This window comes from Panthera pardus, unplaced genomic scaffold (genome assembly GCF_024362965.1).
Source record: "Panthera pardus isolate Hobbes unplaced genomic scaffold, ASM2436296v1 HiC_scaffold_2, whole genome shotgun sequence".
In the NCBI taxonomy this organism is placed as follows: Eukaryota; Metazoa; Chordata; class Mammalia; order Carnivora; family Felidae; genus Panthera; species Panthera pardus.
In genome coordinates, this window is record NW_026526765.1 from 85,725,198 (window position 1) to 85,749,652 (window position 24,455).

General features: G+C 35.9%; 1 protein-coding gene across 8 annotated transcripts in view; it reads right to left on the bottom strand.

Annotated features, from left to right (window-relative positions):
• ADGRV1 (adhesion G protein-coupled receptor V1) overlaps positions 1 to 24,455 on the bottom strand; it is a 590,892-nt gene that overhangs the window by 185,011 nt on the left and 381,426 nt on the right. For 7 of the 8 annotated variants that reach the window (XM_053907199.1, XM_053907200.1, XM_053907201.1 and 4 more), the window contains 2 exons: positions 21,882 to 21,998; positions 9,652 to 9,830 (listed from right to left, as the gene is read on the bottom strand). In XM_053907199.1, the coding sequence (XP_053763174.1) occupies positions 9,652 to 9,830; positions 21,882 to 21,998 (296 nt within the window). The remainder of the gene's footprint in view (positions 1 to 9,651; positions 9,831 to 21,881; positions 21,999 to 24,455) is intronic. The other variant, XM_053907202.1, reaches the window with a different exon arrangement.

Below are 24,455 nucleotides of genomic sequence, written 5' to 3' on the forward strand. Positions count from 1 at the left end.
CTTGAAAATATTTTCCAACCCTTCAATTCTGGGATTCTAAGATTTTAAACGAAAGTATACTTCCAATATCTCTTTATTTTGGAGATCTGAATAAATGGAAAATGCCAGTCTAAAGCAGCTATCTCTATGTTCATATATTATGTGCGTGTGTGTGTATGTGTGTGTACACCATGTGTAATAATACACCCCCTACCTGAACAAATCTATGAAGAGATCCTGATAATACTGCTCCTGCATTCATTTATGTCAATATTCTCTAATCTTAGACAATAAGTAAACAGGCTCTCTATATTTATAATCATTTTTTCATGATTCTCTTTTTAAGTAATTTAATAAAAATAAAGACTCTCATGTGATCATACTTGCAATAGACCACTATTACTTCTGCTTAGTTCTAATTTAGAGCATACAGATTTGTCTTCTATATTAACAACAATTTCTCCTAATATAGCTAACTAAATTAGATTGTTTTCAGAGGATTGAATAATTTATAAAATGGGTAATTCAGCTCAGGATCAGGATAATCAGAAGAGGTTGTAATTAAGATTTGTTAAAAAAAAAAAAGATCAAAATATCAAGAGTAAAATATGCTAAAAACTGAGAAACTGAAATACTAAAAAATTAAAAAACTGTAAGCAATTTTAAAATTAAGTTATGCATTTTTTCACTATGAGCAAACAAATTCTTAGATTAAATAGATGAGAATTCACTTAGGCCTTTGCACATAATAGTTATTCTATAGGTATATGCTGATTTTTTCTGAAGTTTGAATTCATATGAATTAGCAAGCAAGAAAGAAAAAAGCAAGTGTTTGGAAGTACAAACCAATCAATCATCATTATTATGTCAGTTTTACTGCTATTGACATTTATTGATGTGTCAGGGTCTTGCAGCTGAAAGGTAGGAATACTGAGATAAGAAAGCCTTCACTGTCTTCTTCTCTATATGGCATGACTCGGATACTGATTCTCAATCACTCTATCCGTTCATAGCCACAGAGTTGTAGACTCAAATTAATGTGTGTGTGTGTGTTTTTTTTTTAATCTATTTAGGGATAATTCTCAGGGCTATATTCCTTTTGCTTCCACCCTGGCTCTTCACTCAGTTCCATATTCTCTTCCCTCTGCCCTTTGAATGAACAGGCTAAAGATTTCTCTTTAGCTTGTTTCTTTTTTCTCAAGTAGCCAAGAAGTGAATCCAAGAAAAATGGGTGACTACTTCCAAGGATACTCTATAAACTACTCAATAAAAACTACCTCTGGATACTCTCAATAGAATGACTTCTGGTAACCAATGGAAATCAATCAAAATTGATTGATTTCCTTTACTTTGACTTTATTTTATTTCAGCACTGTTCAATTATAAGATAAAAAGAAAGCTGGAAAAATTTCTAGCACTGATTTCAAAAAGTGATGAAGATGTCTTTAAGAAAATGTTAAAGGTATAGGAAGCCTTCTTTTGTTAACTTTGAGTATAGTATGATTCCTCATACAGTCATAAGATCATCTGACTCAGTGACAAAGGAGCAATAACAAGTCTATACTGGATTTTCTACTTGACAGACAAAAGCAAACTTACAATTTTATAGTCTCTGTAGGACCTTTCTCCAGATCATGTTGTGTGTCTTAAACCTAGATTAAAAAATCCATTAGTCTTGGTAAATTACAATTTGACCCTTTATGTATGTATAAGGAAGTTTTTTTCTTATAAAATATCACCATTCTTATGTAGTATTTAAAGTGTTGAGATACAGTATTATTTGGTCACTTCCAAGTACTTTTAGATACATTTTGATAATCATATGATTGTGCAAAATTTTATTATATACATGTTACTGCATAGAGAAAGCACGAAAGTTATCTCTAAACCCTCCTTTGTATACACTTAGCTTGGGTTGTTAAGGCTTTCCTTTTTTTCGGTTCAGATATTTACATTAAAGAGTAAATTATGCCCTGTATCCTTCAAAAATTTAGTAACTTCTACCATATGTTACCAATTATTAATCACCTATCTCTAGTGTGAATTTCAATGAACATGGCTGACATAATCAAGTGTTCATAATATACTATGGTTGCTAAATCATAGGATTTATGACAGGTTCTGAGTCTATCAAGGCTACATATAAGAGGTAGTATTTTAATCTGAAACTAGATCCTCGACAGAGGTGATATTTAAGTTGATATTTAGAGGAAAATAATAGATATTTTCTAGGCAGACAAAAGCAAAGAAAACCATTTGAGACATAGAAGATACATTCAAAGGTATCAAGAGACCATTGGAGATATCAAATGAATGATTCAGTTACAAAGGTAATTGGGGAGGATGCGTGTGAGGGATGCTAAATGAAGCTGGTTCAGCAGGTTAGTGTCAACTATGGATGACCTATCAGTCCATGAACTTGAAGGTAATGAAAAGCAACTGTTGGGTTTCAAAGCATCAGAGTGATATGATCATTTCCATATTTCAGAATTTAGTGGATGGATTTAAAAAGGAAGAAATTAGAGATGGGAACACAAGCTAGGAGGCAACCCAAAAGACCAGACGAAGATGACAGAACTGAACTGAAGAGATGGTGATGAAATAAGAGATGAAGATGAAAATGAGAAGGTAAATTAGGAAGACATGTAGGAGTTAGGCTAGAAAATAATTTGTGATTAATAGCATGTGAAGTGTAAGAAAAAAGAAGTAGAAAAAGTCTTAAGTTCACAGTTTGGGTACCTGGGCGGATGGTGGAACTTTCCTAGGAAATACAGGTCAAAGCACACAATTATAAGATCAATTTTGAACATGCTAAAGATAAGATAGCTATGCGTCATTCTGGTAAAGATGTTTATTGGACTTCTGAATATATAATATAGGTCCCTAAACAAACTCAGCTTTTCCAAAGCACATTATAATAAACTTGTGAAAAATCAAAGACAAAGAGAATCTTAAAAGCAGAGACAGAAAGGAAGCTTATAACTTTCAAGGGACTCCCCTTAATGCTATCAGAGGATTTCTAAGCACAAATCTTCCAGGCCAGGAGAGAGTGAGTGGGATGATATATTCAAAGTGCTGGAAGCAAAAAAATGTGCTAATCAGGAATACCCTACCCAGCAAAATTATTCTTCAGAAATGAAGGAGAAATAAAGATTTTCCCACACAAATAAAAGCTGAAGGATTTCATCACCACTAGATCTGCTTTATGAGAAAAGGTGAAAAGAGGGGCGCCTAGGTAGCTCAGTTGGTTGAGCATCTGGCTCTCGATTCAGCTCAAGTCATGATCTCACAGTTGTGAGATCAAGCCCTGTGTTGCTGTAGGCTCTGTGCTCAATGTGGAGCCTACTTAAGATTCTCTTTCTCTCCCTCTGCCCTTCTCCCCTGCTTGCATGTGTGCACTCTCTCTAAAATAAGACACAAAGAAAGAAGAAAAAGGAAAAGAAAAGGTGAAAGGAGTTCTTCAGGCTGAAATGAAAGGATGTTAACTGGTTGCCTGAAAACATGTGAAAATATACAGTATACTAGTAAAGATAACTATACAGTCAAATTCAGAATTCTCAATAATATCATGGTATGATAATCCTATAACTCTAGTATGAAGGTTAAAGAAAAAAAGGATTGAAAGTAACTATAGCTACATTAAATTTCAAATGAAAACACGATTTAACAAGAGGTAAGTTTTAACATCAAAACATAAAAGGAGAGGGGTGAAGTGGAAGGGCAGAGTTTGTGCAAGTGACTGAAGTTTTAAGCTGTCAGCGTAAAATAGTTATATCTAGATGAGGTTTTATGGAAGCCTCATGGTAACCATAAAACAAAAACCTACAGTAGATACACAAAAGATAAAGAGTAGGGAATCAAAGTGTACCACTAAGGAAAACCATTAATTAGTAAAAGAAGATAGCAAGGAAAGAAGAAAGGAATACGGGAACTACAAAACAGCCAGAAGACAGTAAGATTGCATTAGTGAGTTTTTACATATCAATAAATACTCTAAATGTAAATGAACCCAATTCTCCAATTAAAAGGTAGAGTGGCTGAATAGATTGATAAAACAAGAGCTGGGGTGCCCGGGTGGCTCAGTCGGTTAAGAGTCAGACTCTTGATTTCAGCTCAGGTCACAATCCCATGGTTTGTGAGTTTGAGCCCCTGTCCAGCTCTGTGCTGTGTGCTGCCTGCTTGGGATTCTCTCCCTCCAATCTCTCTGCCCCCCTCTCCCACTCATGCTTGCTCTCTTTCTTAAAATAAAAAAAAAAAAAACTTAAAAAAAATCTCGGGGGGACTGGGTGGCTCAGTCGGTTAAGCATCTGACTTCAGCTCAGGTCATGATCTTGCAGTCCATGAGTTCCAGCTCCACATCAGACTCTGTGCTGACAGCTCAGAACCTGGGGCCTGCTTTGGATTCTGTGCTTCCCTTTCTCTCTAACCCTCCCCTGCTGGCGCTCTTTCTTTCTCAAAATGAACAAACATTAAAAAAAAAAAAAAAACAACCAAACCACAAGATTTAATGATATGCTGCCTATACGAGAGTCACTTCAGCTCCAGGGACATACATAAGCTTACAGTAAAAAAGTGAAAAAGATATTCCATCAAGTGGAAACCAGAAGTGGGCAGGGATGGCTACACTTATATCAGACAAAATAAACTTCAACTCAAAATGTATAACAAGTGATAAAGAAAGCCATGATATAATAATGATAAAGGGTCAACTTATCAAGAACGTATATAACAATCATAAGTACATACAGACCCAATGTCAGGGCACCCAAATATATAAGAAAATGTTAACAGATGTGAAGGGAAAAATAAACAACAATAGGATAATAGTAGGGAACTTCAATATTCCACTTTCAACAATTGATTGGTCTTCCATTAAGAAAATCAATAAGGAAATGCTGGACTTGAACTTTAGTCTATAGTTTAGACTAAATGGACCTAAAGACATATACAGAACATTCAATCCAAAGTAGCAGTATATCCATTTTTGTCATGTGCACATAGAACATTCTCCAGAATAGACCATATATTAGGCTACAAAACAAGTCTTAACAAATTTAAGAGTATTGAAATCATACCAAATATCTTTTCCAACGGCAATGATATGAAATTAGAAATCAGTAACAGGAAGAAAACTGGAAATTTCGCAAGAATGTGGAAATTAAAATTATACTCCTGACAGCAAATGGGTAAAAGAAGAAATCAAAAGGGAAATAAAAAAATGTCCTGGAAAAAAAAAAAACAAACCACAACATCCCCAAACAATTCTAAGATGAGATTTATAGTGATAAATGCCAATATTAGGAAAAAATAAAGGTGTCAAATTAACAACCTAACAAATTAAGAACACCTCAAGGAACTAGCAAAAAAGAATAAAATAAGCCCAAAGTTAGCAGAAGAAAGGAAAGATCACAGAATGTTGGTGGGAATGTAAACTGGCACAGCCACTAAAGAAAACAGTACTGAAGTTCCTCAAAAAATTAAAAACAGAACTATCATATGATTTAGCAATCGTAACTCTGGGTATACATCCAAAGGAAATGAAATCTGGATCTCAAAGAGAGATCTGCACTCCCATTTTCACTGCAGTATTATTCACAACAGCTAAGATATGGAAACAACCTAAATGTCTGTCTCTAGATGAATGGATAAAGAAAATGTGATGTGTATATACATAACACACACACATACACACAAATATTTTTTTATATCAGTGCAATAGAATTTATTGAGCCATGAGAAAGAAGAAAATCCTGCCATTTGCAACAACATGGATAGACCCTGAGGGCATCAGGGATAGATAGAGAAAGACAAATACTGTATATTCTCACTTATATGAGGAATCTAAAAAAAGCCAAATTCATAAAAACAGAGGGTAGAGTGTTGGTTGCCATGGGCTGCGGTTGGGGGAAATGAGGAGATGTTGGTCAAAAGGTACAAACTTTCAGTTATAAGATGAGTCAGTTCTGGGGGTTCAATGTATAGCATAATGACTACAGAGAATGATAATGTATTATATGTTTGAAAGTTGCTAAGAGAGTAAATCTTAAATGTTCTTATCACACACATTTAAAAAGGTTAATTATGTGAGGTGATGGAAGTGTTAACTAAAACTCTATTGTAGCAGTCATTTTGCAAGTGATGCATCAAATCATCACCTTAAACTTACACAATAATATATGTCAACTGTACCTCCACGAAGCCCAGGAAATTTTTAACAAAATAAACAAAATAAATGCATACCGCCTGGCATACAATAAGAAGAAAAAAAAAAAGGAAAGAAAAAAAAAATCAGATAAAACCCAGACAGTATAAGTAATAAAAAAATGAGTGTAGAAATTGATGAAGTTAAAATGAAACTGACAACAAATGCATAATAGAGATTATCCAGCAGTAAAATGCTAGATTGGGGAAAGAAAAATAATATTAATAAACCCTCAGCAAGACTGATCAAGAGAGGGGAAAAAAAAGTAAGAAAAGACACAAATTATCAATAACAAGAATGAAAAAAGTTTCATTACTGTAGATCTTATAAACATTAAGAAATTATAATACCGATATGAAATGAAAACATTCATAGAAAAAAGATTTACCAAAATGATACAGGAAGAACTAGATACAAACAATATGAATAGTTCCATATAGTTTAAAGAAAATAAACCTGTAGTTAAAAGTGTTCCTGTAAGGTACCTGGGTGGCTCAGTCGGTTAAGCATCTGACTTTGACTCAGGTCATGATATCATGTTTGCGAGTTAGAGTCCCACATCGTGTGAGCTCAAGCCCTGTATTGGGTGAGCTCGTGCCCTGCTTTGGTCAGCTCTGCTTTTCTCTCTCTCTCTCTGCTCCTTGCTCACTTGCACCCCCCCCCCAAAAAAAAAAACCAAAACAAAACAAAAAAACAAAAAACAAAAACAAAAACAGCCTAGCTAGCTTCATGTGTAAAGTCTTCTAAAATACTAAGGAAGAAGGGTGTGCTGGCTGGCTCAGTCAGTAGGGCAAGCAACTCTTAATCTCGGGGTCATGAGTTCAAGCCCCATGTTGAGCACAGAGCTTACTTAAAAAAAACACAAAAAAACTACAAAAACAAAGAAGAAATAACACGAACTTGAAAACCTTTCCAGCTAATAGGAGAAAAGAGACAGATCACTTCTCACCTGTTTTTATAAAATTATCATAATCTAGGTTCCAAAGTTTGAGAAAAACATTTAAAAATAATAACTGGATATATGGATGCATTAGAGAAAATTCTTCATAGAAAGATGTTTTTTGTTACTGTGAAGTAACCACTACATGATAGATGAGCAGCTATTTCCCATAACCACAAATCCTATCATTACCTCTAGAGAAAAGTTTCTACATGATGTCATAAGTACAAAATATTTTACATAAATCATATCATAATTTGTATCCTTATATTGAAATTAAAGTGATAATGAAAACACAGAAGTAAAAATAAACTATAACAAATTTACATAGGGATGATTTAGGAATTCTAAGTGAATGGAGGATCAATGTAACCTATAAGAGTGACAAAAGTTAGTCACTTTGGTCTAATAATCCCTAACATATGAAAACCAGGTAGAGGTTAATGTATTTTGCATTTTACTTATAATTAAGCCGATAATAAAAAACTTTTTGCAAAAGCCTCAGAAAGCAAATATTTTAACATTCAGTTGACTTGGACATTCTTGTACAATAGTTTATTTCTCTCTTAAAATTTTTTTTAATGTTTTATTTATTTTTGAGAGAGAGAGAGATAGAGCATGAGCAGGGGAGGGGATTTATTTTTGAATGAAAGAGGGGCTTTTATTTATTTTTGAGAGAGAGAGGGAGACATAGAATCTGAAGCAATGCTCGAGGTTCTGAGCTGTCAGCACAGAGCCCGATGCAGGGCTCAAAATCGTGAACCACGAGCCATGACCTGAGCAGAAGTTGGATGCTTAACCGACTGAGCCACCCAGGTGCCCCTATTTCTCTCTTTAAAAATCCCTTTAGAAGCACCAAGAGAGTTCCTTCTAATTAATATCACTTTTATCAGGTTCCATTTACCAAGGCTGGATGGGGACATGTGTTAATGCTAAAACTGCTGCCAAGTAAGTCCTGTGTTGCCAGGAAGCTCATGAAAGGGATGGGCAGCTGGCAGCCAGGACTTGTCTCATGGTTGCTTTGTATTAGACAAAGAATGATGCCGAACTTTCTGACACTAATCCTGGCTGCCCAAGATTTAAATTAATGTCAGGGGTAACAAAATGTCACAACACAATTTTGAAAAGACACCATAATTCCCTTCTAGAAGATTAGGCTTTTAGAATTTTATATGCACAAATACGTTATAATGCTATAAGGTAAACAGTATGAGGGAATCTTACTGAATCTTAATAAAAAATGACTATATATGGCATCTCAGTGGGTGTGTGCGTATCACACGGCTAGTTTCCTTGGTTGAATGTAGCGGGGGATATGTGTGTGTGTGACTGCCCATTTGTGAAATATATTTGCATACCTCAATAATAAGTATTTATTAATTATTAATAGATAATTATAACTGATCAGGGGCAATAATGGTACTGAAATGACTTCTGCTTATATACTACTTTTACATTTAAAGATTATTCACATCTATTAACTAGTAATAATAATAATAATAATAACCTGTGAGATAATTAGGTAATACTATCTTCATAAGATTGTGAATAAGCTATTCTTTATTTAGAAATGTTACTTTTCCCCTCTAATCCTCATTACACCAAGGGAGCTGATTAAACTTTAATATTATAAAGGTTTTTTAAGTTTATTTATTTACTTTGAGAGAGCAAAGGAGCGTGCAAGTGGGGAAGAGGCAGAGAGAGGGAGAGCCAGAATCCCAAGCAGGCTCCACTCTATCAGTGCAGATCCCGAGGTGAGGCTTGAACTCCAGAACCACGAGATCATGACCCAAGCCAAGATCAAGTCGTATGCTTAATTGACTGAGCCACCCAGGTACCCCTAATTTTTTTTCCCTGCGTGTGGAGTCAATAAAAAGAGCTGGGTGGTCCTCAAAGCCATAAGATACCAGATTCAGGATTCAGGCATGTATATATGTGTGTATATACAAATTTGTTACATTTTAAGACTATTAGTGTACTTTAGTAAGAATATACAAGAAGGTTGTAGTTGACCCTGTCTCTTTCCTGTGTACTTTTGCAGACACTTTCCATTCACTCTGATACAGTCTTTTGGTATTTAAGGATGTTATGGATGTCAGTAACTATCATTTTCTCCCATCCCCCCACCCCCAAATAAATATCAGAGTCCTTAGATAATATGCCATACTCCATATTTTTCATTGATTCTATTCTTTATCAAAATTTTCATAGTTCCCTTATTTCACTAGGTATTTTTGTCTCAATCTAATAAACTAAATTATGCTAAAGTACAAATTACTGTGAACCATCTAATACATCAACTCACCTGAGAAAAGTGCATCTATCAAGGGAACTGGAAAGGTAATAGTTTCTTACTTAAAGGGATAATTAGAGGAAGCAGAGATGCAGACAATCTGGGAGGAATGCAAGGTCTTCCTGGTATTCCTCCTTTAGTCATACCACCTCGTCAACTGTTTCACCATCTACTACTAAAGCTGTCTGGGTACAAAAGGCTAAAAAGGCTAAATGAGTTGTGCCTGGATGTACTTACAGGTCACCATGGATGAGTCCATAGATCTGTGGCATGCTCTGATGATAGATTCCTCTCAAAATAACTATGAGGAGAATCACCACAAAAGCTGGAAGTCCCCAACTCAGAAGGAAAAATAGCAGATATCGCCTCTCTGAGTGTTCATCGTTCATCACCAGTACGTACCAGAAATTCACAGACTAAAGAAGGAAACAGAACATAAAATGAACAGGTTCTGGTCTAATGGCACAGGACACAAACTTACTACTGACCAACAAAGGGCTACCATTACTTTATAATTATTTTTTATTTGATTTTTTTTTAGTTAGTTCAAAGAAATTCAGGATACCTCCCAAATCTTGAAATAGTGAAAAATATTTATTATACCTTTTATTTTTCTTAGTTTGCTTTGATTTATTCTGTCACAATCATCTATGATTGTTCTGTGAATGTGTCTTTGAAGAAACATACACTGATATTCAAACCTACTTCTCCTGTGAACAACTTCATGATGATAATGAAGCAAATAGCCCATTGTTCTAGACTACTGGACAATTTTTATTATGGCCTTTATGACAGGGCTAGACACTTTTCTAGAAATGTGTACATAATTGTGAAGATAGCCCCATGTCAGTTCCCAGTACGGGATACAGATGAGTAAACAGAAAATGACTCCACAGAGAAAAAAGTACTATGATGGGGTAGTTTTTGTAGCTGTTTTTCTTCCTCAGTTTATACTCTTTTTCATTCATTTACCTGACAAATATTTACTGAATGCTTACTGAATTCCAGGGACCAGTCTAGGCACAGGGGATATAGCAGTGAAAGAGATAGGGGAGGTATTTGCTTTCTTGTATGTTAGTTTCCAAACAAGTGGGAAAGAAATATTAATGAAAATATTTGTTTTATATTTATATCATATTTTATATCCATTATTTCTTATTTAGATAAAAATATAAAAGATAAGCATATAGAGAATCAGGAAGATGAGGGGGAACATCAGATAAACAGAATAGGAAAACAAAATGTTCTTATTGGCCCCAAATCCCACGCTTTAGCTCCCACGCCTAAGCCAAATTTGGAACTTATATATTCTGCCTTCTAGTGTTCTCTTTCCATTAGAGTACTTATGTTTAATTACATTTAGCAGAGCAACAACACTGAACATGTTCATTTCTCATGCAATGATACTTCTTTACTAAATAAATCCTCCTTCTCAGTTTCATCTGGTGGAAAACGTGTGAGCATAAATACATATATACACCTACACACACACACACATATATATATGTACATACACACACACACACATACATAAGTATTTATATATATCAGAGAGCTAATCAGGAGCAAGCAACAATGCCATAGCTTTGGTCCCCTTATGCATACACTGAGGTTATTACAAAGATTAAATGAGATATTATGTATAAAGTGCTGAGCACATTGTCACCATTAGAAAATGTTACCACCTCCCTTAAATCTCCTTTTAGGATGTCAGACAGTGTGAAAGACAAAAGATAAACCGTCTAAGACCAAAAGTAAGCTGTGATACAATGGAAACTCTTTCTATGGGATAAATAAGCATGTCTAATGTTCATGGGAAGGCTTTTAGGTGCTGCTTACAGAGTCTTCCAAGTAAGGTTCTATCTGGACCCAATCAGCCTTGAGGGATTAGTACTGAACGGCCTAAGCCAGGAAAAAATAAAAATGTTTGGTTACTTGGAGATTTTTGTCTCTGAATTTTATTTCCTGTCAGCACTCCATATCTTTATGTATATCTGCGTATGCCTGTAATTATGAAGCATGTTTTGAGTTGTTCCTTATGTAAATTTGTTCTAACTTCTTTTTCAAATCATTGGGTCCAACAGGGCTTTCTCCTTTCTTTCCATAATTAGGACTGGGATGCGCACCCAAGTAAGTGGGACCGCATCAACTGTCTGACGCTGAGGTGATCAAACAGCCTGTTACAGAATAAAAATTCAGGCAAAAGAAGGATGATTAGCCCATTTCCCAAATAAAAGTATTAATTATTTACTTTAAATAGATGTTTGTGTGTATCCATATAAGATGGTAACTCAGTGGGATAGTTGGTGGAAGAATCAGAAAAGAGTGGGTTAAATGACTTCTAAGTTGGTTCATCATGATAGAGATTGGGATATTTCAGAAATGTCTGCTTTTATAAAGATGGACATTAGTTCCATCAGTTAGAATCGCCCAGTCTTTTGGCAACTGTCTGATCTTTACCAGAGGCTCAGATAAGACTGACACAAGTGTAACTGTTGGCTAGATTTGGACATGCATGGCTTCTGCTCCAAAAAGCTCAAGGCACAGTGCTGATGAACAAACAACACAACTCCTATAGTCACAACCTTTTGTTGACTTAAAAAAAAAAATCCTTTTCCCTCCCAAAAGAATCCAACCACTGACATGTACTTTAAGGACAGGCTTTCCCACTGTAAGTTTTGTTTTGTTTTCTTCTTTTTGCTACAGAATTGAGATACAATGTAATGAAATGATGTTTAATTATCTTAGAAATACCATATGGCTCAAAGATAAAATCTGTGTTGGTGAGCTAACTTCAAGTTTTACTTGAATTTTACGATATTTTAATATAGTATGGAAGGTACCTTTTGAGATACGACTGGGTCATGAGTTCTTCTCAGAACCCTATCTTTCCACTACTGATTCCACTCCCAAATATGCAGAGTGGATTCATGACCCTGTTCTTCCATTCATAGCTGATTTGATCTGGGACAGAAGTTTGACCCAAGCTGGGTCAATTATGAATCACTGATTTTCTTGAAATTCAGCTGGTCAGCTGAAAAAAGAGGACATAGGAACTTTACTGGTAGGAATAGGCAACAGCCCAGGGAAGAGAGAAAGTGTGTTTTCAGAGGAGACAATTCTTACAGTTCTTGGGTTCAGTAAGTTATCCTATATGCTTATTATTCTTTTTATGATTTAAATGTTTGCTCAAGTTAGCTCAATTTAGTTTGTTGTTAAAAGAAAAAAGGAAAATGAATGAGATATATAATGCTATTCAAAAGCAGTGGGATTAAAATCACCAGTGACTACCATTCTCTAAACAGAGAAGACAGTGGAGCAGTGACTCCGTTCTTTTCCTCGTAATCATGGTTCCTCTCTTGTAATCTGAGGTAAGAGGGTTTAAAGACCATTATGTTTGTATGATAATTTCATGTTGACAGATTCACAGCATGTGCAATCTGTGTGTCTTGGTGTCTGTGTGATGACCCAATACTGGAACTAACGAAATTTTGAGAACTCAATGCAAGTTAAAGGGTGTCACTCTCACCCAAACATGCTTCAGGTGGACTGAGCATGGCTTACTGTTCACTGTCCATATGTCACTTTTTTCCTGCCAAACACTGTGAACTGAAAATTTCAATAGTTAGGTCTCTATTTACGTTTCTATCTCTAAGCTTTAAAATTTTTGTTAGACCATCTTATGGGCCATCTCAAGACATCACCACTACGTAGTCATGCTATTTTTTAGCCAAAATGTTACTATCCCCCAATTTAGCCAACCGTATTAATCTAACTTGACTATACTTCATAACACACAGCTCACAGATTCCTAGCATTAATGTAATGTAGGCTGAAGGCAAGCCCCAAATGATTCAAAACTATTTTCAGCTTTAGGAACCCAACAGACACTTCGAAAGGGACAACTGAATAAAATGTTTTGCAGTGTCCAAAAATCAGTGATGTTACCACAGTCACATTAAAAAAAATTTTTTTTTAATCTTTATTTATCTTTGAGAGAGAGAGACAGAACGTGAGCAGGGGAGGAACAGAGAGAGAAGGAGACACAGAATCCAAAGCAGGCTTCAGGCTCTGAGCTGTCAGCACAAAGCCTGATACGGGGCTCAAACCCATGAACTGCGAGATCATGACCTGAGCTGAAGTCAGACGCTCAACAGACTCAGCTACCCAGGCTGAGGTGGCATTTTTTAACATCACCAGTCACATTTTTAACATCACCTCTAAACACTGCTACATTTACCACCTTCCGAGGGCACCTGGGTGGCTCAGTCAGTTACTCTGACTTTGGCTCAGGTCATGATCTCGTGGTCTGTGAGTTCAAGCCCCATGTTGGGCTCTGTGCGGACGGCTTAGAGCCTGCAGCCTGCTTTGGATTCTGTGTCTCCCTCTCTCTCTGCCCCTCCCTTGCTCATGCTCTTTCTCTCTCTGTCTCTCAAAAATAAGTAAACATTGAAAAAAAAATAAAGTTTCAGGTAAATAATAATATAAATAATGAGTTTAAAATTTTTTTGAAAAGACACGTTGATTTAGTGTGACTTGATTTGGATTCTGACGTGGTCGTGCATGGATAAGCTGTATGTTTTTGGCCAACATTATTTGGTTCCTCTGGGCTTCAGTTTCCTCCTCTGGTAAAGGGATAAGTTAAACTATGCTACTAACAATTTCCTTACTCATACTTTATGATTGAATCATTGTAGAAATTACAATTTCTTAAATAAAAACACTAATGGTATGGATGCTCAGACTGTGAATTTTAGAAGTTAATACCAAGTTTACAGATGATCTTACCACACATACCCTCTTATTAGAGATGAGGAAGCAAGGGCAATGAGAGAAAAGTACAGCTTTTTCATATTTTGGTTAATTATAGAGCTGGGATTAGAAAATAAGTCCAAGGTTCCTCTGAAGACTGATTAAGATTTATTTCCATAGAGACTCACAAAAATATTGACAATATTTTTCACACGAGAGCTTTTTTCCCCCTCTCATTTCCCCCAAACACTTCCTATGCCTGTGGAGATGCATTTTTCTTGTAAAAGTATGGAAATTACCCTTTCTCTTTTCCTCTCCATTTTTTTGCTAACACTAAAAGACATTTTACAAAGGTTTATCAGAAGATAAATTGTTCAAACATGACTGTGACATGTGGGAAATTAACTTTTGTATACCTCAGAGTATCTAGTAAAATGCTTTGCATATAGTATTTGCTGAGAAATACCAAACAAATGAAGATCTATACAATTTGAGTTAATAAGTTTTGTTGAATTTAACAATTTTATAATTTGGTTTAGTTACTGAGTTTACTCAGTTATATACTATCTTGCCAGAAAAGATTGTTGGGAGGCTCAAAAATTTTAATTGATTTGCTTGAACTCCTAGTGATGAGGATCAAAGTTAACTGGTGCAAACTTTAAAATATTAAATGCAATAATTTATGAGAGGAAGAATGGAACCTATATTTACTAATTGAGTAATAAATGTAGACGCCACTTTTAACTATATCTCATTTAATCAAAACAATGGTTTTCCTAACTTTTATTATAGTTTTTTTCTTTTTTTTCCTTTTTCCCATTTTCTTTTCTTTCTTTTTTTTTTTTAACACACAGGAGGAAGCTGAGGATGGAAGAAGTAACTGAAGTTGTTAGAATTTAAATTCTTTTTTTTTTAAATTTTTAAATGTTTATTTATTTTGAGAGAGAGAGACACGGAGTGTGAGTGGGGGAGGGGCAGAGAGAGAGGGGACAGAATATGAAGCAGGCTCCAGGCTGTGAGCTGTCAGCACAGAGCCTGATGTGGGGCATGAACTCATAAGCTGTGAGATCATGACCTGAGCTGAAGTCAGATGCTTAACTGACTGAGCCACCCAAGCGCCCCAGAATTTAAATTGATTCTGATTAAAATGCAAACCAACCAAAATAGCCAGATATAATCTAGGTCAAATATAGATAGGAATAAACTAAAAAATCGTATGTCTGTAAGTATAGTTACTTATATTCTTATACAGACATATCTCTTCATTTTTATAGTAACATTTTCAGTGACTACTACTATTTTCCAATATCCACATAGGAAAAATGAAGACTTATCTTATTAATTATCATAGGCCATAATTATGCTTTCATATGCTCCATAAACACAAATTCATTAGTTTACTCATATAACATATATTAATATATCGGATATTAGTACATTTGTAAAACATAAAGGTGAAATTCTTTTTATTTTTTTACAATTAAAAGTAGGCTTCCTGAGCCCCATATATTTTTATGCTACGTGGGATAAGACTGGTATCTCGCCTGTCATTTAATATTTGGTTATTAACTCTGTCACCAGAAACCTTAGACTGATTTATAGTATCAAGTTTACTCAGAGATCATGGATGCTATTAATTGTGTCATTATCATATGTTCTTAGTCGTTCATTTCAGAGAAGAGTCTAAGAAATGTTACCACATGTCCTTGCTAAAGTTAGCCTCCCTCTTTCTTAACAATTATGCATGAAATAAATTGCAAGGCTTTTTGAGGACTGGAGAATTCAGTATTTCCTGGGTATTTCCTTTTTATCTTTATAATTACCAGTCCGTTGTCCTTAATAGCTTTGATGTCCTCCCAAATTAAATCAATGATGAAGGAGAAACACAGCTAGTTGTAGCATTTTCCTTCTTGTTGCTATGCCCTGGCACTAAATAGCCTTTCTGCCAAGGAATAAATAATATGTATATTTGCTTCTTCATAGCCTGATTTTACACAGAAATTAAGGCACAAGTTACAATTGCTGAATGATTTCTAACTTTATCCTGCAATTAAAAAATATGTTCTTTGGGGTGCCTGGGTGGCTCAGTCAGTTAAGCATCTGACTTTGGCTCAGGTCATGATCTTGTAGTTCCTGAGTTCAAGCCCTGCATCGGGCTTGCAGCTGTCAGCCTGCCAGCATGGAGCCCGCTTCGGATCTTCTGTCCCCCTCCTTCTCTGCCTCTCCCCAGCTCACACTTTCTCAAAAAATAAATAAAAAACATGAGAAATTTAACAAAAAATTTTTTCTTCAAGTAAGCTTTAGTTTTAAAATAAAACATTATACTATTTCCCTAAGCATGAAATCAACAAACTGTAAGGGTAGTCGAAGGTTTGGATATTGTTCATATCTGAAGTAGACTGCTATATGATTTTGGTGACAGGAAATGATCATAAAAGTGGGCCAAATGAATATACAGAAAAAGTAAGTTTCTATTTACCCATATTATATACTAACATCTCGAATAAGTTACTTGTGATTTATTTTCTTCATGGATTAACTCATGGTCTGGCAGTTCATCTCACAGTACATTTCATGTAAATGTTAATAGTAAAGGCATAAGTTCTAGGAATTTATTCTAAGAATATTCCAAAAGTAAATAAATATTCAGAATGCAAGGATGTTCAAGGAAACATAGTTTATACTAGAAAATTAACTGAAATTAACTGGTATTTCGTTAATAAGAGACCAGAAAAATAAACTATGGAATAACCATATTATAAAATAGGAAAAAAAGTATAACTGTATTTGGTAAATGTGTGTATAAATAAATTTATATGCACTATATATAAGTAAATAAACACACACACACACAAGAATATACACATATGTGCTTTTTTATATATTTATAAATGTTTGTATATTTGTGGAATACTTCTGGAAAGATACACAGGAAACCACTAACAGTGTTTACATTTGGGAGTAGGGTTGAGGGTAAAGCAGAGGGTGGAAAGTGTGTGAAATAGGGAGAAACAGATGTACTTTTCATTTTATTTTTCTCTTCAGTGTTTGACTATGTTTTGTACCACAAGTATATGCTATTCCTAAAATGAAAGCAAATCAAAACAGAAAAAGGAAATGAAAATAGAACAATAGAAACTAGGAAAAGACAGTAAAAATCGTACAAGAGTTTAAATTCTCACTGTTCGTTTTTCTGAAAGTAGACATGATCGGCTGTTTTAAGGAAGTGGAAGATTATTTCAGTAGTTTCATGGTTTTTGCATGATGAACAAGGATAGCTCAAGTTCCATGGCCTAAAAGGGAATTTGTGAGTTGTTTGCTTGAAAAAAAATAAGGGAAATAGTTTGTTACTCTATTCCAATCATTAGTGATACAACTTCCCTGTCCAGAAAGGGGGAAGCCTAAAGAAACAGAGTGAAGGTCACAAGTTACAGATGCTGTGATGAGCCATGAGAGTACGTCAGTACAAGAGGTTAGAGGTTATTTATCTAGCTTGCTGAAGCTTCACAGCCAGTTGCTGTCTGCCTCACTCTGAGTCTCTCCCTACTATTCTCAAGCAAATTCTCTTTTGGGAATAAAAAAGTGGAAATTGTACTGGAAAAACATAGTTTGTAACATGTTTCAAAATCCATGGAATATTAGCCATACATATTTGCTTAGCCAATTATATTGGGTAAATATGTATGGAGCAGTCTGTGCCAGGCACATTTCCAAGCTCTTTTCACGTATGAATTCATTTTATCTTTCCACAATCCTCAAAGATGGGTACTGTTATTACGAATCTGATTATTCAGATAAGAAAATCTAGGCTCAGAAAAGTTATGTAACTTGTTTACTGATAAGATCTTTCATTACTCTAAAATATAATCCAGTTTTACTATAATGTACTAAAAGTATATAATATAAAAGTTCAAGATAAAGTTATTTAAATGCATTTTTTCTAACACTGAAGATATGAGGCAGGTCAAAATGAACAGTAATTCTGACATGCTAAGTCCAATGATTAAAAGTTAATGGTTAGGGGCGCCTGGGTGACTCAGTCGGTAAAGCGTCTGACTTCGGTTCAGGTCATGATCTCACGGTTTGTGAGTTTGAGCCCCACGTTGGGCTCTGGGCTGACAGCTCAGAGCCTGGAGCCTGCTTCAGATTCTGTGTCCCTCTCTCACTCTGCCCCTCCCCTGCTAGTCGCTGTCTCTCTCTCTCTCTCTCTCAAGAATAAAACATTCAAAAAAAAAGTTAATGGTTAACTTTTTGTCATAAGCTATGCACACACATACATAAGTCAAATTCTGTCCTGTTAAAAATAAGAAGTAGAATTACTAAAATGTTAATATTAAAAAATTTTTAAACCCTAATTGACTATCAGGATTGGGTTAACAGCAATCTAATCTTTTACACAATGTTTTAAAAATGGATTCTAGTTTTGGGGCGCCTGCGTGGCTCAGTAGGTTAGGCATGTGACTTTAGCTCAGGTCATGATCTCACAGTCCGTGAGTTTGAATTCCACGCTGGGCTCTGTGCTGACAGCTTGGAGCCTGAAGCCTGCTTCAGATTCTGTGTCTCCCCCCACTCTCTCTCTGCCCCTTCCCCACTCATGCTCTGTCTCTCAAAAATGTATAAATGTTAAAAAAAATTTTTTTAAATGGATTCTATTTTAAAAATAAGATTTTAGCAGACAGTAGTTTACAAATAGGAAAACACATGTTGGTAAAGTGACAACCTCTTCCCACAAAGTAACTCATTAGAAGTAACCTACCTAGAATGAGAAATTATTGAATTTTCCCCTTGTGGTTGCACCACAAACCATGAAAAATGTGTGGTGTGCCATCTGAAATACATTAAACTTCACTGGTGCTTTCAATACTTTTCCTAACCAATAGCCATACAGATATCTAATTACCTTACTAAATGTCCATCAGCCACAATCTTATTTACTTAAGACTGGAAAAAGAGATAGAGAATACATCAGTCTCTATTGAGTTGGGTGAAATCTTATATGTGATCCCATCTAACACTGCCCCAAGGCAGGAAAACATGTTCGAAAGTTGTTCATTTATCCCTGTTTGAATATATTTCACTGACTGGTACTTTCTGTTTTTAGAAACAGCCTCTTCAATTTTGACAGTTTTATTGGCTATCAAAGACCTTAAAGTGAATCAAAACTTGCTTCTCTAATTGTTGACCCATTTGTGCCATTCTTCCAACTAGAGCTACAGACCAGTCTTTATTTCCTGTAGTAGCACTTCCAGTATTTGTGGACAGCCATCACATCACTCTAAATTCTTTCCAGGTTAGTTATCTCCAGCTGCCTCAAAGTTTCTTACAAGACTGTTTCCAACTTCTCATTGGCTAGTTAATATTCCTGGTGAAACAGGATTCATGAAAGTTGTTACAGGGTCTCAAGGTTTCTTGAACATTTGTAGATTACAATGTAACCATGATTCCCTCACCTACCTCTATGCTGTTATTAATGTAACCTAGGTCTGTGTTGTTTTTGTAGTTGCTGTTTTAAGCAATCTGGTCACACATTTGATTGCACCTAAGTCTGTGTTAAATTAATATTTCAGGTGGTTTATCTTAACCCCATCAGATTATGTTCAGTTTTCAATCTTTCACAGCAGTTTCTCTATGTTGATTCTACCTGCATCGCTAATCCAGGCAGCTTTCTGTTTTAGCTGTTTTCTCAACTCTGTATCATCTGCATACCTGATAGGACAGTTTCCTGGGTCTTTATCTGACTCATTCATCAAAAACTGAGTAGGGCAGGGACGTGGACAAAGACCTTCCCCACAACACTGAGGACCTCAGTCCAAGCAGATAAATAACAATATATACATGGTACACATAAAAAGTTCAGCTTAAACTCTTAAAATAATTTTGCAGAGAATCTAGTAAATACTTTAATATCAGCAAATATTAAGTTTTATGTTATATGGTTTAGATTTAGCTTAACTTTTTTTATATTTCAAATTTTTTATTTTAATGTTTATTTATGACATAGAAAGCACGAGCTGGGGAGAGGAAGAGAGAGGGAGGGACAGAGGATCCAAAATGGGCTCAACAGTGACAACACTGACAGCAGTGAGCCCAATGTGGGGCTCAAACTCACAAACCGTGAGATCATGACCTGAGCCAAAGTTGGGTCCTCAACCGACTGAGCCACCCAGGTGCCCCAAGATTTAGCTTTACTTTTTAATTATGGGGGAGGGGTTTGAGAACACCAGAAGCTTTTCATAATTAGAGCTGCTTAAAGACCTATGAAATAATAATTCTATGAAGAAGGAATTATCCTCGTACGCAGATTTAGAAACAAAACTTGGAAAAGGCCAAAAACTTGATTAAAGTTACAAAGATAGTGGCAAAATCAGAATTCAAACCCAGATTCAGGGCTTTAATTATTGCAATTAGTTCTATTAACTAAATAATTCAGTTCAGTTCTCCCAACAACTATAATATCATACCTTGCAAAATATCCCTTCCGTGAGTTTGTATGGTACTCTCATATTCTTTCATTATTGCTGTGTAGTGAAAACCCCACATCCTTTTATTCAACAAGAAAAAAGAATATGCAAGCACTGAATGCATCTGTTTGCATGAAATAGTTCACCTGCATACTCAAAACACAAACAAAACTTTGTATCATATGAAAGATTTAACAATATCAAAGCATTATCAAAGGCAACATTTCATTTAGTTGAGCCATTTAATGACGTTAACACTACTTAAGTGGATCCAGCTTTCATATTTTTCTCTTTATCAAGCAAACGTGCATAGGACAATGAAGAGAACTTGGGATTTTAGGCAGAAAAGGAAGAGTTCACGTCTGTCCGCAACGTTTACTAGTTCCTCAGGTGTCTACTAGGACTGTTCAGGTCTTACTCTGTACTTTCTCCCAAGGCGATCTCTTCCAAAGCAATGCACTCATTTTCCAACTGTAAGTCAACAATTTTCTAAAGTATTTATATAGCATGGGCCTCTGTTCTGAGATTTAGTACTGTGTATCCCACTTCTCCCAAAGTCCCCACTGGAGGTCTTACACTGGAGAAACTTCACACTCAGCATGTCCTAAAAGTGCCATCATCCTTCCTGTAATTTCCAGTGGTCATTATTTCAGTTCAAGGCACCCCCATCCACCCATCTACTCATGCAGAAACTTGGGAACCATCCTTGGTTGCACCTTCTGCATTCTTCTTAACCATCTATACATTCTATTATTATAGTTTAAAAAAAAAAGAAAGAAATCTCAAAAGCTTCTTCTGCTACTCTCAGGTTCACACTGCCATGTTCTCTTACCTGGATGCAGCTAATGTAAACTGAATTAGCTCCCATGTCAACCCTTCTGTCACCAATTCACTACACACAGGAAAATCTTCCTAAAATACAAACGTTGTCCCGTCACTTGTTTCATTCTATGACCTCCCCTAGAAAAAAGTTCACATTTCTTACTGTGCTTTACAGGGTCCACATCACAAGCCTCATCTCCTACCACTTCCTTATTTCTACCCCTACTATGTTTCTGCCCATTTCCCCAATTCACTAAACTTTCTGATGTTGTACAGCTTACAAGGTTTTCTTTCCAATGATCTCCTAGGAATGCAGTGATAGATATATGGAATTACTTCCACTTCAGTATAAAGAATAGCAGATAGGAAGAACATTCCACGCAGATTCACTGCAACGCTGAAGGGGGTGGGAGGAGGAAATGAGGTACCAACCTGAATGAGCATCCAGCTGAACTGGCAAAGATACAGATAATGTGTGACAGCAGCCATGGCCGAACAGCTCTCATCTGTGAGTTGGGGACTTGCATATGCAGAAGCCAGGAACACAATCTGTAAGAAACAAATACCTGTATTTTAAAACCATGCTAAAAGTGATCAAGGATATTAAGAAAACAAACTGTTCTTATCAGAATCTAGGATTCAATGACTCAAAGGGAAAATAAGTTAATGTGTTGCTCAAACTGAGATGATAAACAGTCATTCTAAAAATGGCAAATACAGGGGCGCCTGGGTGGCTTGGTCGGTTAAACGTCCGACTTCGGCACTGGTCACGATCTCACGGTCCGTGAGTTCGAGCCCCGCGTTGGGCTCTGTGCTGACAGCTCAGAGCCTGGAGCCTGCTTCCGATTCTGTGTCTCCCTCTCTCTCTGACCCTCCCCCATTCATGCTCTGTCTCTCTCTGTCTCAAAAATAAATAAACGTTAAAAAAAAAAATTAAAAAAAATGGCAAATACATAGAGTTTTATATTGCATTTATTTATTTATTTATTTATTTATTTATTTATTTATTTATTTGAATATAGTTGACATAATGTTACATCAGATTCAGGTGTACAACCTGATCTGACAAGTTTATACATTTATAGCTGTGTTCATTAAGTGTAGCTATTGTAATACCAAAGTACCTGTCCTGTTACTTTGCTATTACAATATCGGTGACTGTGTTCCTCACGCTGTGTCTTTTATGGATTTGTACATTTCTTTTTTTTTTTTTAATTTTTTAATGTTTATTTATTTTTGAGAGAGAGTGAGAGTGAGCAGGAGCAGGGGAGGGGCAGAGAGAGAGGTAGACACAGAATCCTAAGCAGGCTCCAGGCTTTGAGCTGTTAGCACAGAGCCGGATGCAGGGCTCGAAACCATGAACCACAAGATCATGACCTGAGCCAAAGTTAGACGTTTAACCAACTGAGCCACCCATGCACCCCGGATTTTTACATTGCTAAGAAACAATGAATTATATGAAATTAGGCTACTTTCTGTCAAGAGATAATTTTCTTTCTTTTTAAATATTTAAAAATGTTTATTTTTGAGAGAGATAGAGACAGAATGTGAGTGGGGGAGGGGCAGAGAGAGAGAGAGAGAGAGAGACAGACAGAAAGACACAGAATCTGAAGCAGGCTCCATGATCGGAGGTGTCAACACAGAGCCCAATGCAGGGCTTGAACTCATGAACCGAACTGTGAGATCATGACCTGAGCTGAAGTCAGATGCTTAACTGACTGAGCCACTCAGGCACCCCAAAAAGTAATTTTGAAAGTAAACCCTTTTCTTATTATGGATGGACAAAAATCCCACAAAATGCATTTATTTTAGATAATTAGAAAAGAAAATACAGACATTCACTTAAATCAAAGCTACAAAGAGGGACAAGAAAGAAAAGCAAAGGGTGTGACTTTACCACCAAATGCATGTTCTTTTTGTGAAGTGACCTATGTAACAAAGTAGACTTAAATTTACAATTTCAGATCCTAGGATTATTCTAAACCTTGGACTTTTATTTCAACTGCCCCCAAGGCTTTGGTCAAGGGAAATCTTCAGAATGACAAGATGACCACACAAATTAAAATTATACCCTTTTCTTTTATCCCTCCCCCACACGTGATGCCCCTACCCCTTTTTACTTTTTTAGTTTGAGAGAGAGAGAGAGAGAGAGAGAGAGAGAGTGAGTGAGAGAGAGAGAGCACACAAGCAGGGGAGGGGCAGAGAGAGGGAGAGAGAGAGGATCCCAAGCAGGCTCCACACTTTCAGTCAGAGCCTAATGTAGGGCTTGAACCCATGAACTGCAAGATCATGACCAGAGCTGAGATCAAGAGTCCAGCACCTAAGTGACTGAGTCACTGGGCTCCCCTACTTTTTTTTTAATGACACTTATCATCTTCTAACATGCTTTGTAATTTGTTTACTTACTATGTTTCGTGGTTATTGTTCATCTCGCCTACTATTGTTCACCTACTAGAATGTAATACTTATGAAGGCAGGATCATTGAATGTTTCAGTTACTGATATATCCTAATTATGCAGCCCAGAGTCTGGCATACAGTAGGTACTCCATAAATACTTATTAAATAAATGAATAAATAAATAAAGGAAAACACTCTTGTGGTTTCTACCTATTGTTTTGTATTTTCAACAATATATGCCTACTGTGTTAAATTTTGTAATGAAAAGTGCAGATGGCAAGGGGAGATTTCGAACAACAATAGCATAACTTCTCAAGGAATAAACTCTCTTTTTAGGACAGTGACCAAGCCTTTTTGGTTTTATATTTTAACAAGCTACCATTATGCCAGGAATATACAAATGTTCAATAAATTACTGTTGAGAGAAAGAGTAACTGATGCCAAAAAGACAAAGGGGTGTTGCAAGGAAAAAAACAGCTGACCTATATCTCAAAACCTACCTTCTAACAAAGAAACATAAATAACTTTGAGGTTGTTTGAAATTTTTAAAAAATAAATACTGTGCTCAAAACGAAATTAGAGTAATGGGACAAAGTATTGCTTTTAT